Genomic DNA, 14,533 nt, shown 5'->3' with positions numbered 1-14,533 from the left:
CAGAGGTGTCATTTGTAGACCTGTCCTCAATAAGTGGCAAAAAGACACATGCTCTTTGAGCACTCAGAAACATTCCCCCAAAAAGCACCCCCTACAATTTAAATCATAAAGAATTGAACAAGTTCTAAAGCTTCCCCAACATTAATACAGCAGGCTAGAAATTATGCACAGAAACAGCCTCTTTAAAGTCTCCCCACATAAAAATGTTAAGATGCTCCGCTACTCAGCCTGAGCTGGAAGTACAGCTTCTCAGCAATGGGAGCAGGAGCCAGGATGAGATGACTGGTTGATGCCAGAGAAAATGAGAGCCCAAGTGTCCTTACTTGGGAGGTTATATGAGATAAACTGATGGGCAAATGAACATCAAAATAATCCCAAATGATGAAGGAGTTCACTCGTGAAAATATAAGTGTAAGTTGCCAAAATAAAAAACAAAACTAGATTTTTAATCCTTAGAAGTTGATTCTTTGAAAATACCAATAAGTAAATACGCATTTATTAAATATAAACACTAATAAAACAAAAGCACAACACCAAGCATGGGAATGTAGCATAAGTATGGATGCGGAAATGATTTTTAGAGGTGAGTGAATTCCATGCCTCATTTTGCCTCGTCTCTGAGGTGGTCAGCTACTTTATAATGAAGCTACACACCTTTCTGGCCACTGGCTGCCAGACATTCTTTAAAGCAAGCAGTGAACACAAACTTTTTAACTCCTATGAGAAGCATGTAGCCTGAGAAGTGGCCCCTGGCTCTCAGGTGAAGGTTGGGAGGGCTGTGTGCGCTGAGTAAATGCAAAAATGGCATGCTGAAGCGGGCTGTTTACCTCCACTGAGGAATGGGCCTCCCTGTTACTATGGACCCATGGGCACCGGAGAAAGGCAGAAGCAAATCCTACTCTGAGTTGCTTGTATCTTAGCATGTGGTTGCTTTGGGGAAAAGGCAGAAGGATATTCCTGACTGTCTCATTACCTGAACCCCCCCCCCCCCTTCCTGCAAAAGCTGGCAAGATACACAAACCTTCCTGTCTCTTAAAGATTATCTCCACCAATATTTTGTGAAAAGGCCCATAAAGAATGTGAAGATACGCAGGACCAGAGCACCCAGGACTCTGAATCCTGCCTCCCTCAGGTGTCCTGCAACACTAACACTGGCCTATTGCTCCAGGGGAAATCATGTACTAAAAACAAAGGAAAAAAGCCAGGTGCCAAACCGCACCAGAAAAGGAATAAGGCCAGGGGAGCCAGGAATCAGTTGCCAAGTGATGGAGCTGTTCTCCCTGAGACCATCCTTCTATTTCTGCTACTGACCAAAGCCAGTCAAAATGAGAGTTTACAAAATAAGGTCGGACCTTTAGGAAGAAGCAAGTGGTGACAAAGGTCAACACTGACACAGAAAGTGCTGTGAACAAACGTATGCCAATCTTTATGGGAATCTAAATGAAGTAGGCGCTTTAATATTGTTCTTAGTGTTTTAAGTCAGGGTCTCTTTGCCTATTCCTGGCTGGCCTGGAACTCATTATGTAAACTAGCCTGGCCTCAGACTCTGTCTCAAAAGTGCTGGGATTAAAGGTATGTGCCACCACACCCAGCTGCAGGACATGCTTTTATCTAGGAAAATATGGATAATAAAAATTTTGTTAAGAAGAAAAAGTTAGTTCCAGTAGAAGACCATACATACATCCAAGAATAGCTGGGCAGCAAGAAATTGATCTTGATAGTTTTTTTTTTTAGAAAAAACAAGTATTAACTTTAAAAGCATTGATAAATCAAGAAACTACAAATTTAAAGAACAAATTATTCTTTGAAAAAATGTCCCTGAGTGTAGTTTTCTGGACTGCCACTCACATAAATCAAAGTGAGCACAACCCTTTAGTTCTGGCGTATCGGAGGGGGCAGCCTTCCCTGCCAGGAGCAGATTAGTGCTAATTTTAACACTGAAATGCTCTCAATAAATGAGTAGCATTAACTACAATAGATATTGAAAAAGTTGTCAAAAATCACAGCCTCTGCAAGGCCCACGCTGATGTGTTTTCATCTGTGATCGAGGGCTAAATCATTCTGAGTCACCCAAACTCTCAGGAATAGAAAGAGGCGGGAACCCTCCCCCTCTACCTCCACTCAGCCGAGAAGATGAACTAGTACCGATTTTTTTGAAAACAGAAGCAAGAAGTCACAAACACTACAATGTGGGGTGCTGCCATCTGAAGACAAAGGCTAATTCAGGTAGAAGATGCAAGCAAATCAGTTTTATGACAGTGGGTAGGATCAGTGAGGTGGGAAAGCCACCAAGAAAATGGCCAGCTTGAGATAACCAGTTAGTAAATACAATAGACATATTATGCTATCACTTTTTCTAGGCAATATTTTGTTGAAAGTTCTATCCAGTGCAATAATATGAGAAGGCTGGGCTGGGGCAATGGCTCAGTGGATAAAGTCTCTGCCTTGAGAGTATGCGGACCTGGGTTTAGAGCCTCGGCAGATGTCGTGTGCTCAAAAGAAAGCAAATATATATAAAAATTTGAATGTGTTACAATCCAAATGGATTAAGTTAGAGACAAGCCATATCTGGAATGAGACATTTGTAGTGACTGTAACTAACAAAGGAATTAATGTAAAAAATACCAAGAACTACTTGAAGAAACAAGAAGATACACAACCCATGAGTCAGCAGAGCAAAGCCGTGAGCATCTAGTCAAGAGGAGACAAAATTAAAACTCTCAACCCACTAAGCATTTTAAAGCCATTTTTTAAGAAAGATATTTATTTTATTTCTTTTTGAGATAGGACCTCATGTAGCCCAGGCTGGCCTAGAAAAGACAAATTGAAATATCAGTGAAATATCATTCCACAGCATCATCTAAGGAGCATTCTTCACAATTCACTAACTCCCAGAGCTGATGTGTCTGCAGTGACCAGATGGCACTAGTCTAAACCAGACAAGTGCTACCTGGTAAACATGAAGACATGAAGCATCTCCACTTGGTTGTTCCATTCCTAAGCAGACACCCAAGACTTGAACCTGCATGCTTACTGCAGTGTTAACTGTGACAGCAAAAACAGTCTTTCTGAAAAACCCACTCCCGTAGCAAGGGTGGGTGTTTTAAAGTGCTCATGGAGGGTACTCCTGTGTAGCAGTGAAAATGATCTACAGCTGAAATATGTCTACATGGCTGCATCTAAAAACTTTATATAGATAAAAGAACAAATTTTCAGAAACTTCCTGTGTGTTTTAAAACATTCAAAACACTGCTCTATATTACCATATTTAATGAACATCATCAGCTTCCAGTGAACACCGAATGCTCAATTCCTTTTTAGCAATTCCTCCTGGAAGGTGAGGCTAAGGGAGCCCTGCCTGTGTGGGTGAGAGTGGCCAGCTGAGGTTGGACTCTCTCGCCTCTCTTGTCTAGGTGTGCCACCGGGGAAGCCTGGCAGGATATCATGCTGGCCTGTATGCCCGGCAAGAAGTGTGCCCCAGAGTCTGAGCCCAGCAACAGCACGGAGGGAGAGACGCCCTGTGGCAGCAGCTTTGCTGTCTTCTACTTCATCAGCTTCTACATGCTCTGTGCCTTCCTGGTAAGCTGAGGTGGGACTCAACAGCACAGAGATGGGGGGGGGGCAGTTTCGGGGCAGTGTGGTGTCAGGGCAATCCCAGCAAAAGAGCTGACTTGGGAAGACTGAATTAGTAGAGATATCTCACCCCTGAGAAGGACCAGAAGCCTTGGTGCAGAGCAACTCAGCCAGACTCCATCTGGTCTGTTCATGGCTCTTGTCTCAGTAGCATTGTTCTAGAAGACAGAGATGTGTGGAAACTCTGCATGAACTTGTATGTCTCTGATCCCTTGCTCGTGAGTGAGGGAAAGGTGACCAGACAAAGCCCCTCTCTGTCCCTAGTAACTTGGTACAAAGGAAGCTGTTCTGTCTACATGTAGGATTCATCCCTCACAGTGCTCAGGGGAATAGTGTTGAACTCATGTCCGAGAGACCCAAATTCTAGCAGTCGGCATCCTAAATGCTAACATATTGCTGATATGTAGAAACGTTAGTTTATGACTTGCCTGGGCACTGACTGGTGAAAAAGGGCTTGGGCAGCAAATGTGTAAGTTTTGGCAGGCCTCTTAGAGTACCAACTGTTTCCTGCAGATCATCAACCTCTTCGTAGCCGTTATCATGGACAACTTTGACTACCTGACGAGGGATTGGTCTATCCTTGGTCCCCATCATCTGGATGAATTCAAAAGGATCTGGGCCGAGTATGACCCTGAAGCCAAGTAAGTTCCTAGAGGGAGACCCCCAACCCTCCAAGCTGAGAGGGGGTTGAATGACCTGTAGAAGAGACCCAAGACGGGTCAACATTGCGTGTACTAACTGAAAACCCTGAAATGTATCAGACCCAGAGTGAAGGGTCAAGGGCCAGCAAGAGGAGACCAAGTACCATTCACAAAGCTGGGGAACATATCAGTTGAATGGCAAAGTAAGACTCTAGTGTCAGATAAAACTAGTAACGCTTACATTGGGTCATTTAGGGTTAGATAGACTTCAGCTCCACTTTGACCTCAGGTTTATGGAAATTCTCATTTACCCATAACTGTTATCTGACTATCCCTAAATGCCTTCTGGCCAAATGGTTAGTCAGTTGAGCAACAAATGCATACTGGGATTTAATTGCACTTCCAGAATCCCTTCTACCTGGAGCACAACGCTAGCAAACTTCTTCTGTGATGAAAACTCTAACAAGCGTCCTGGGTTTGCAGTGGTATCATGTATCTCTGCACTGCTCAGGGCCTTCAGGCAGCCCTGCAGGGAATACCCCTTCACCTGGCCCCACCCCAGTACATGACTCCTGGCCTTCTGATGGCCTTTCCTTCTCTCCTTCCTTCTCTAGGGGTCGGATCAAACACTTGGATGTGGTGACCCTCCTCCGTCGAATTCAGCCCCCCTTGGGTTTTGGGAAGTTGTGTCCTCACCGTGTGGCCTGCAAGGTAAGAAATGATCTGGGTTCCTTGGGGGGAAAGGATAAATATGGAATGCTAGATAGCTGTTTGTCTTTGTGATTATTAAGGGAATAAAGATATTTTAGGTATTTAAAGAAACAAATGTGAGCCGGTTTCTATTTTAAGGACCCTTCAAGATCCAAAGTCCCAAGGCTATAAAAGAACAACATCACAGTGAATGTCTTGTGTCCCAGTGAGGGAAACAGGCATCCTATCTAAATAAAGGGTTTATTCAGCCATCAGGCTGTACGGCCCAGGTATCAGGTGACCCTCCTCACCTAGGGTGATGGGTTAGAAACTTTGACGTGAAGTCCGAAAACCGTTAAAGCGGCCACAACTGATGACTCATCACCAAAATACAAACTACCAAAATACAAAATACCCAGACAAGGATCTGCCATTTTTTATCAAATTCCTAAGTGAATCTGTGATCCAAAACCGGTTGGGACAAACACATTGGGCTCTGATAAAAACAGCCTCTGACTGACCTTGAGAGTAGGGACCCTTAAAACCTGCTCTAGATCCTGCCATGTGGCCCAGTAACTGCTGAGAAGCACCCCCTCATTCAGTCACCATCACGCCTCCATTCTCCCCATCTGTGCTTCCTGAGAGAATCCTGACAAGCTCAGAAAGAGCTGGGCAAAGCAATAGCAGAGAGCCTGGCCATATAGAGGAAGAAACACGAACAGCCAATGATTGAACTCCTCGGATAATCCATTCATGGACAACAGAGTTTAGGAAGCCTGGAACTTTTATTCATGCTCTGTGGTAGTCAGATTTCCCTCATCAGTACCCCCACTTTATTCCAAAAAGAACTTCAGGAGATTTCCAGTGATCCTGAAAATATGAGAAATGGGAACCTTCTGTCATTCTGCTTTCTGGTGCTGTAACAAATACCTGAGTTGCTAAACCTGTAAGCAAGTTTCTTTTGGCTCACAGTTTTGGAGGCTTCAATCTGTGATCACTCAGGCCTGTGCTTTGGGTCTGTAGCAGCTTTGGAACTTTGCAGTTATGGAAGAGGCCCACTCACCTTAGGGCCTCTTTACCTCAGAAGCAGAGAGGGAGAAAGAGAGACAAAGATCCCAATACCCTCCTCAAGGGCATGGTTTCCTATAGCTTCTTCCTACTAAGCCCCACCTACTGAAGGGTCCACCACTTCCCAAGAGTGCTGAGGCTGGAAACTGAGCCTTTATGGCATGGCCTTTGGGTGACATTTCAGATGCAAGCTGTAAGAAGTACCAATCAAATAAATGTAAGATCAAACGGCCCAGAGGGAACTGGGATATACAGGTCATGACCTCCACATGGGCCTGTTAGGACCAAGAGCCAGGACTGAAGCTTTCTAACTTGGTGTCTACAAGATTCAAAATGATGCATTCACTCTGGAGAAGTACAACACTTGGCAAAATATCCCCAGGAAGACCCCATGTGGTCTGAGGGGTGACATCACTGCCATCCACAATGGGCATTATAGCACTCTTTCTTCCGATGGCCCCTGGGTCCTGCTGGCTCACCAAGGAAGGAGAAGACCAAGGGAGCATGTTTTGGGGGTGGAGAGCAACAAAACCCTGTTTGGGTGAGTGAATTTGGGATTAGGACTGAAGTAGAGATAAATGTGTCTATATGCAGAGAAAGGGTACTCTATCCCCATAGAGCTGCCTCATAGTCCTTTTCTTTGGAGTTGGATAATTCTGTCTGTTAGGCAGGTGGCTGTTCTTGCTGCTCATAGAGAGCATAACTGTGTCTGTAGTCCCGAGCACAGGGCAGGAAAGACCCCTTGTGAAAGCAAGGGTCTAAGGAAGGTGGAGGCCCAGGAGTATTTACCACAAAGCCTAGTTTCTCCCTGGAAAAGCTTTGAAAACACTGTGGTGACCACATGCAAACCCCTCCCATTCCCAACAGTACCCATCCAGGTTTCTAGGGCCCTTCCTGCTACAATGCTTGTGCAGAGCCTCTAAGAACCGCCTGTCCTTGTCACTGATTTAGTCTCCTTTTCCCTCCAGCGCCTGGTGTCCATGAACATGCCTCTGAACAGCGATGGGACGGTCATGTTCAATGCTACCCTGTTTGCCCTAGTCAGAACAGCCCTGAGGATCAAAACAGAAGGTAATGGCTCTCATAGACCACTGGTGGGAGGGTGCCGAGGAAGGTCTAGCATCCCCACCGGAAAGATGTTTCTGCCTACACAGCATTAGTGCAGAATAACATGGACAGCCTGCACTCTGACTCTCCAAGAGGTGCATCACACTTACATTTTCTTTGGTTCCTAAATGGCCCCCTTGCCATAGCTTATTTATTTTGAACTTTTCTTTTCTATCAAACCCTAGAAATTGCCCTGGTAGCCTCCTGAGGACTAAATGTTTAATGCAAAACATGGAAGAGGTGGTTGTTATGCAGAGCAGGACAAGCCCCATACGGATGGACTTGTATTAGCAACAGGCATGTCTCCCAAATATTCAGTTCTCTTTTGAAATTAAAAGGACCTGTGTTGGGAAGGTGACAGTGACAAGCAGTGACTGTGGTAAATAGAGGTCATTGCCTGCAGTTGCTAAGGGTTACGATCCCATGTATGCTACACTACTCAGGCTGTACCCCCTCAGTCTGCTCACAATAGAGGGGCCAAGAGCTGCCCTGTGGGTTAGAAGCAGTCCTGGTGAAGGCGTCTGTTGTCATGTCACTGAGAAGTACTTTGAACTGCTCTGGGATAGGCTTCGTGGACACACCCCAGAAGACGCTGCTGCTCCCCAAGACCCAGCTTAAGTGTGTGGTCAGAGAACAAGCCTCAGAACCGTGAGCTGCTGGAAAGGCTAGCTCTAAGCACACGCTGCATCTGTGACTCCACGTGTCTGAGCTTGGGAACCTGCATTTCGAGATAGCTGCATAGACTTCTCATGTCTGAACTAAAGTTGACACCACGAGGACAACCTGAGAGCCCCAGGCTTCCAGCCAGTGTCCTTGGTGCGGTGGAAGGGCACTGGGCATCACACACGATGGGGCACAGCATGTGTAACTACTTACGGTCCTGCTTCACTTTCCATCTTGTGAAATAATGAGAGTCGGTGGCATCTGGCATTTACTTCACAGGGTCTCCCAGAGAGCTGCCTTCTTTGCATTCTTCCAGAAAGTAACAGACATGAGAGAACCAAGAACCAGTCCTGCAAGAGACCGGGCAGGGAGATAGGTCAGCCAACCTTTGCAAAATAAAAATGGATCAAATTCTCCCGGTAAACTAAAAAGAAAGAAAAGCGGGGGAAATGCCATTAGTAGTTAGTGCAAAACTTGAATCTAGGGTAGGTATAAATAGGCCTAATGAGAGATTTTGATGAGAGAGAATTCAATACACACTTAATGCACGTGTGTACATAACAGACAAAACTAGAAGAATGTCTGCTGACATACATAATATTAATATTGAATATCACTGTGTGACGGAGCCTTTTTTCAGCTCCAGCCTTTCCAAATTTTCTACAGTAAATATTATTTCCTTTCTCTTCCAAGGGAAGGGCTTCCTTTTCCAAGGAGAAAAGACAGAATGACTACTAGAAGAGATGTGTTGTGATACTTAAAGCTTGCTATAAATTAATAATGCAGGTTTTGGCTCCAGGAAGGACTAAAAAGCACTTGTGCATGGAAGCCAAGATTTAGCAGTGCTGAAGATGGACTGCGCAGGCAAACCAGATCTCAGTGAAATAATGCCAGCACCTGAGGGGCTGCCAAACACTCAATCACAGAGAACCGCTGTTAGCAAATGGGAATTCCTGGGGAGAGAAGCCAGCCAGCGGGACATACAGTTAATTAAGAATTAAAGATAAACTCTTAAATATAAAGGCTCTTGGGAATAGCCACCAAGGGCATTTAATTCCCCAGTATTTGAGGCAGAGCCTTCATCCAAAACAGGCCCTCTATGAACTTGTTACATAAGAACAGAGTCAACACCACACTCAGACAAGAAATGGGGGAAAACACCAACATTTATCGTGATAAGACTGATCAGTCTTCACTTGCCCTTCAAGCATTTGTAAAAAGTTGAAGTAACTAGAAAAAAAAATTAACATGACCTTGGGAACTAGAAACCTCATCCCAAGCCAAGTATCAAGCTGAATAAGATTTTCTATTGGAACACTAAAAGAAAAAGATATTAAATTTAAATTAGGGCTTGGAGTATAGTGGTAGAGAAGGTGTCTAGCATGCACAAGATCCAAGATTCAGACCCCAACACTGAAAACAGAACAATAAAAATAAAATGTATACAATATGAAACAATTACTGGTGAAATCCCACAGTTACATTGGGTTGTTATTGAATAAATGAAGGCCTAAAAATGTGTAGGATCCTTTGAAATATACATTTGTTCCGTAGGTCTGACTAAATGATTACAAATTTGGTTCCTCTCACAATTTAAGAGAGGAACCGTCCAAAGTAAGGTGTTAGCAGGCTGGTTCTTTCTGGAGGCCTTGGGAGAGAATGGGTTCCACGTCTCTCTCTGTTTTCAGGTGGTCTCAAGTACCTCACTCCATCCCTCAGTCTCTACCACTCTTCACAGTATGACCTAGTCTGTGTGCCTCTGGCCTTTTCCTCTTGCCTTAATGTCACCAACCACATTGGATAGGTGGTCTACCCTAACACATCATGACTTTATAGTTAACTCTGTGAAGACCCTGTTTCTAGATATCTTAGTTAGGTCTTCTATTGTGAAGATACACCATGACCACAGCAACTCTTAAAAAGGAAAACATTTAATTGGAGTGGCTTACAGATCAGAGGTTCAGTCCATTATCATCATGGTGGGACATGGCAGCATGCAGGCAGACATGGTTCTGGAGAAGGAGCTGAGAATTCTACATCTTGATCCGAAGGTAACAAGAAATGGGCTGAGTTTCACACTGAGCAAAGCTTGAACAAAGGAGACCTCAATACCCACCCCCACAGTGACACACATCCTCCAACAAGGCCACACCTACTAATAGTCCCTCTCCCTATGAACTTATGGGGGCCAATAACATTCAAACTACCACATTCCACTCCCTGGCCCCATAAACTTGTAACCATATCATAATGCAAAATACATTTAGTCCAACTTCAAAAGTCCCCATAGTATAATCATAGTCTCAACAATGTTTTAAAGTTCAAAGTCTCTTCTGAGAGTCATGCATTCTCTTAACTATAATCCCCTATAAAATCAAAATAAAAAAAAAAACAGATCACATTGCTTCCAACATAATGGCACAGGATATACATTACCAATCCAAAACATAGGGAAGGGAGCATAGTGAGGAAATACTGGACCAAAACAAGACCAAAAGCCAGCTGGGAAAACTCCAAACTTTGCATCTCTATGTCAGATGTCAAAATACTCTTCAGATCTCCAACTCCTTTCAGTTTTGTTGACTGCAACACACTTCTCTCTCTTGGGCTGGTACCACTCCCTGTTAGCAGCTTTCCTCAGCAGGTACCCCACAGCTCTGGCATCTCTAATATCTTGGGGTCTCCAAGGCAATCCAGGCTGCTGCTTCTTCACAGCTTCACACAATGGCCTTTTTAGACCTCCATTCAGGGACACCTCTGACACATGCCTGGTCTCAGTGGCTTTCCTTAGTTGCTCCTTGACTCTAAAGCCAGAACCATGTGGCTGAAGCTGCCAAATTCTGCTGCTTACATGGGCTGGAACATGCCCCCCTTGTTCAATTACATCTTCATCAGCTTTCTGTTTACCATGGTTTCCTTCACTGCCTGAACTTGGCTATTCTGGAACTTGGTCTGTAGACCAGGCTGGCCTCAAACTTAGAGATCCTCCAGCCTCTGCCTTCTGAGTACTGGCATTAAAGGCATGTACCACCACACCTGGATCTAAGCTTTTCTTTAATTCCTTTTCACAAGTTGGAAACTTAGCTGGGTGGAATCTTGCCCTGAGGTTACCACTCCCTTTTTTCCATTATTTAATCTGTTTGTCTCCTTGAACTTAAGACTTGGTTCCATTCTACTCCCTGGTGCTCTTTTTCTCCTCAAATTGTACACTTTGCTCAGCTTGTTCCTTTTCATTATAAATCTTCACTAGAGTTCACACTAATAACCACATTACAGAATCTTTATTAGGCTGTTTCAAGATTTCCTCTGCCAAGGGAATTAATCCAAAACTTTTCAATTTAGTTGCAGGCAGACTTTTTTGACAAGGGCAAAAAAACAGCCACATTCTTCACCAAAATATCACAAGAACAATCTTTAGCCGAAGTACTAAAATTCTTCTCCTCTGAAACTTCTTGAGCCAGGCCCCAACAGTTCATCAAACTTTATTCAGCACCACTGTCTTCCAGTAGTACTTAAAGCACTTAAAGCATTCAGCTGCTTTTCTAGTCCACAATCCCAATGTCTGTATTCCCTTAAACAAAAGCATGGTCAGGCCTATCACAATAATACCCCACTCCCAGTACCAACTTCTGTCTTAGCTAGGGTTTCTATTGCTGTGAAGAGACACCATGACTACAGCAACTCTTACAAAGAAAACATTTAATTGAGGTGATGGCTTACAGTTCCAGAAGTTTAGTCCACTATCATCATGGTGAAACATGGTGGCCTGCAGGTAGACATGGTGCTGGAGAAGGAACTGAGAGTAATACATCTTGATCTGCAGGTAACAGGAAGTGAACTGAGTGTCACACTGAGTGAAACTTGAGCAAAGGAGACCTCAAAGCCCACCCCCACAGTGACACACTTTCTCCAACAAGGCCACACCTACTAATAGTGCTGTTCCCTATGAGATTGTGAGGGTCAATCACACTCAAACTACCACCCTAAATAAATTCACCTTCTGAGTTTTCAAGTAGATATGAGTTTGGGAGTACTCCTTTCAACCCAAAATAAAAGATAAGTTCATTTGCACTTTGTTATAGTCAGGATTCTTTGACTGCATGTGTCAGAAACCACTAAGTCCAGAATGGTGGTACATATCTGTAATCCCAGCATTTGAAAGCCCAATGCGGGAAGATTATGTGTTTGAGGCAAATCAGGGATACATAATAAGCTCTTGTTTCAGAAAACAAACAAAAAGGAAGCTATGAACAACCTCCAGGGAAGGGAACCGAAAGTATGTTGGACGGCCCAGGAGTCCAACAAAGCCCAGGACTGGCTTTAGCTTCAGTTTAAATTTGATGCTCAACATGTTCAGGAGCCATCACTCACTCCTCCTGAGTCCTTCTGCTTGCTCCCATGTGTAGCTAGAGTTTTCCTGCATGGCCCACAGTCAGGGCAAATCTCTGTCACCTGCCAGTCCCACAGACACTCAGACCCGGCCAAGTAAACACAGAGACTTATATTGATTACAAACTGTATGGCTGTGGCAGGCTTCTTGCTAACTGTTCTTACAGCTTAAATTAATCCATTTCTATAAATCTATACCTTGCCACGTGGCTCGTGGCTTACCGGCATCTTCACATGCTACTTGTCATGGCAGCAGCTGGCAGTGTCTCCTCCCACCTTCTGTTCTCTCCTTTCTCCTCTCTGTTAGTCCCGCCTATACTTCCTGCCTGGCCACTGGCCAATCAGTGTTTTATTTATTGACCAATCAGAACATTTGACATACAGACCATCCCACAGCACCCAGAGCTGGGTTTGAACTCAGGCAGTCTGACCCTGTAGCTCACGCTGTTTGCCATCACTACCCATACGATAAATGTTGCTTCCAGCCATATCCTCTTCCCAGTGCTATGAAGCAAACCCCATAAACTTCACAGCTTCAAAGAGCACCCAGTTACTAGCTCACAGTTCTATCAGAAGTCCAGCTATGGAGACGTGGGGCAATCTGCTCAGGGACTCCCAAGGTCAAACTCAGTACACTAATTAAGCCAGGGGAAGATGCCACCCCCAAGCACATTCAGACTGTGACTGAAATTCTTCTCCCACTACTGTTGGTGTGTGGTCCATCCTTCCCTGCGAGCTCCCAGTCAGCTGGGGATGACTCTTAGCTCCCAGAGACTGCTACCTTTGCTCAGTACACAGTATTCATTCATCTGGGCCTGTCAGGGCCCATGTGTCCTACTTACTCTTCTGCTCCCAGTCAGAGAACGTACTAGACTTCTTGTAAAATAATCTTTTTAGTACATATACAGTGAACAAAGTATAGTTACATATACATATGAATTCTGGACTTTTAATGGGCTCCTGTGGTTAGGTCATAGGCATCGTTGCCCTTTGGTCAGGTTGTAGGTGCTGTGTGACATAATCAATCACAGGAATACCATGTATCATATTCTCACTCCATGGGATTTCACAGTGCATGCACACTGGTAGTGAAGGGCAGGTATCCTTGGGAGGACCCTAGAACTAGCACATCCCCTCTTACAATTGCTTTTTAGCTTTGCTTCTCCACCAGTATGAGACTAGTGTCTCAGGCAGCATGCGTCTAATGAAGTCCGAACTACCAGAGCAGAGGCCTTCAGGTTTCTGCCTCCACTGTTAGATTTCTCCACTTCCTTCCCTGGGGGACTCATCAGAGATCCTTTGGACACATATGTGCCCCCTGTGTTGTGTATGTGTGCAGGAGGAGTGGATCATCCTTCCTGCAAAACCTCTCCATTTCCTGCAGCTGCACAAGGAGGTTGTCTTAGTTAGGGCTTACTATTACTGTGAAGAGACACCATCATCACGGCAACTCTTATAAAGAAAACACTTAATTGAGGGTGGCTTGCTTATAGTTTCAGAGGTTCAGTCCATTATGCTCATGAAGGGAAGCATGGTGGCGTGCACACAAACGTGGTGCTGAAGCTGAGAGTGCTACATCTTGCAGGCAACAGGAAGTCAACTGATTGTCACACTGAGTGAAGCTTGAGAAAAAGACCTCAAAGCCCACCCTCACAGTGACACACTTCCTCTAACAAGGCCACACCTCCTAATAGTGCCACTCCCTTTGGGAGCCATTTTCTTTCCAACAACCACAGAGGTCATTGTGAAATGTCAGCCTCAGGATCAGCCTGGATGCTGCCCTGCAGGGCAGACAGTGTTGAGGCTGAGACGTGAGTGTCTGCAGGTGCCATGAGGCTCTTTAGCACTAACCAAAAGTGAACGTGGCTTTCGTTCAGGGGGACTTTCAGCTAGCTTGCAATGGAGTCAGAAAGGAAGGAGAATGGCATTGGACAGGGCAAGAGAGGACAGTCACAAGGAAAGAAAGTAAAGAGAGGGAAGGGGGAAGTGAAATGAACTAGAAACTATGTGATGCCTCAGTGTGACTTGTGGGGCTTCCCAGCACATCAGGGATGTTTTCAGTCTGCACTTCCTTCTATCAGGGAACCTAGAACAAGCCAATGAGGAGCTGCGGGCCATCATCAAGAAAATCTGGAAGAGGACCAGCATGAAGCTGTTGGACCAAGTGGTGCCCCCTGCAGGTGGTGAGTGTTCCCTGCATTCCCAGACCAGGGCTACTGGCCCAGCCAGTAGGATTTCTCCACCTTCCTGTCCTCCAGCTGTGCTATCATTGGCAGTGCAGGCACAGCCCTTGAGACTACCATGCTTGAGTCCACTGTGCTTCTGGATCCTTCTTTCTCTGG

The 14,533-nt window shown here is 44.9% G+C and overlaps 1 protein-coding gene and 1 long non-coding RNA gene across 2 annotated transcripts in view; one reads left to right on the top strand and one right to left on the bottom strand.

Moving 5' to 3' along the window:
* Window positions 1–14,533, top strand: part of Cacna1c (calcium voltage-gated channel subunit alpha1 C) — a 558,454-nt gene that overhangs the window by 521,522 nt on the left and 22,399 nt on the right. The window contains exons 35-39 of the mRNA XM_052721999.1: window positions 3,414–3,579; window positions 4,147–4,274; window positions 4,889–4,985; window positions 7,001–7,103; window positions 14,273–14,374. Coding sequence (XP_052577959.1) covers window positions 3,414–3,579; window positions 4,147–4,274; window positions 4,889–4,985; window positions 7,001–7,103; window positions 14,273–14,374 — 596 coding nt within the window. The remainder of the gene's footprint in view (window positions 1–3,413; window positions 3,580–4,146; window positions 4,275–4,888; window positions 4,986–7,000; window positions 7,104–14,272; window positions 14,375–14,533) is intronic.
* Window positions 1–14,533, bottom strand: part of LOC128100017 (uncharacterized) — a 34,497-nt gene that overhangs the window by 17,121 nt on the left and 2,843 nt on the right. The window contains exons 2-4 of the long non-coding RNA XR_008214643.1: window positions 11,523–11,619; window positions 9,752–9,841; window positions 8,016–8,152 (exon numbers count right to left, since the gene is read on the bottom strand). This is a non-coding gene — a long non-coding RNA (uncharacterized LOC128100017). The remainder of the gene's footprint in view (window positions 1–8,015; window positions 8,153–9,751; window positions 9,842–11,522; window positions 11,620–14,533) is intronic.

This window comes from Peromyscus californicus, unplaced genomic scaffold (assembly GCF_007827085.1).
Source record: "Peromyscus californicus insignis strain IS unplaced genomic scaffold, ASM782708v3 Scaffold_6__1_contigs__length_162567912, whole genome shotgun sequence".
Classification (NCBI taxonomy): domain Eukaryota; kingdom Metazoa; phylum Chordata; class Mammalia; order Rodentia; family Cricetidae; genus Peromyscus; species Peromyscus californicus.
The sequence above is the reverse complement of the archived record's forward strand: the minus strand, read 5'-3'. Positions and strand labels throughout refer to the sequence as shown.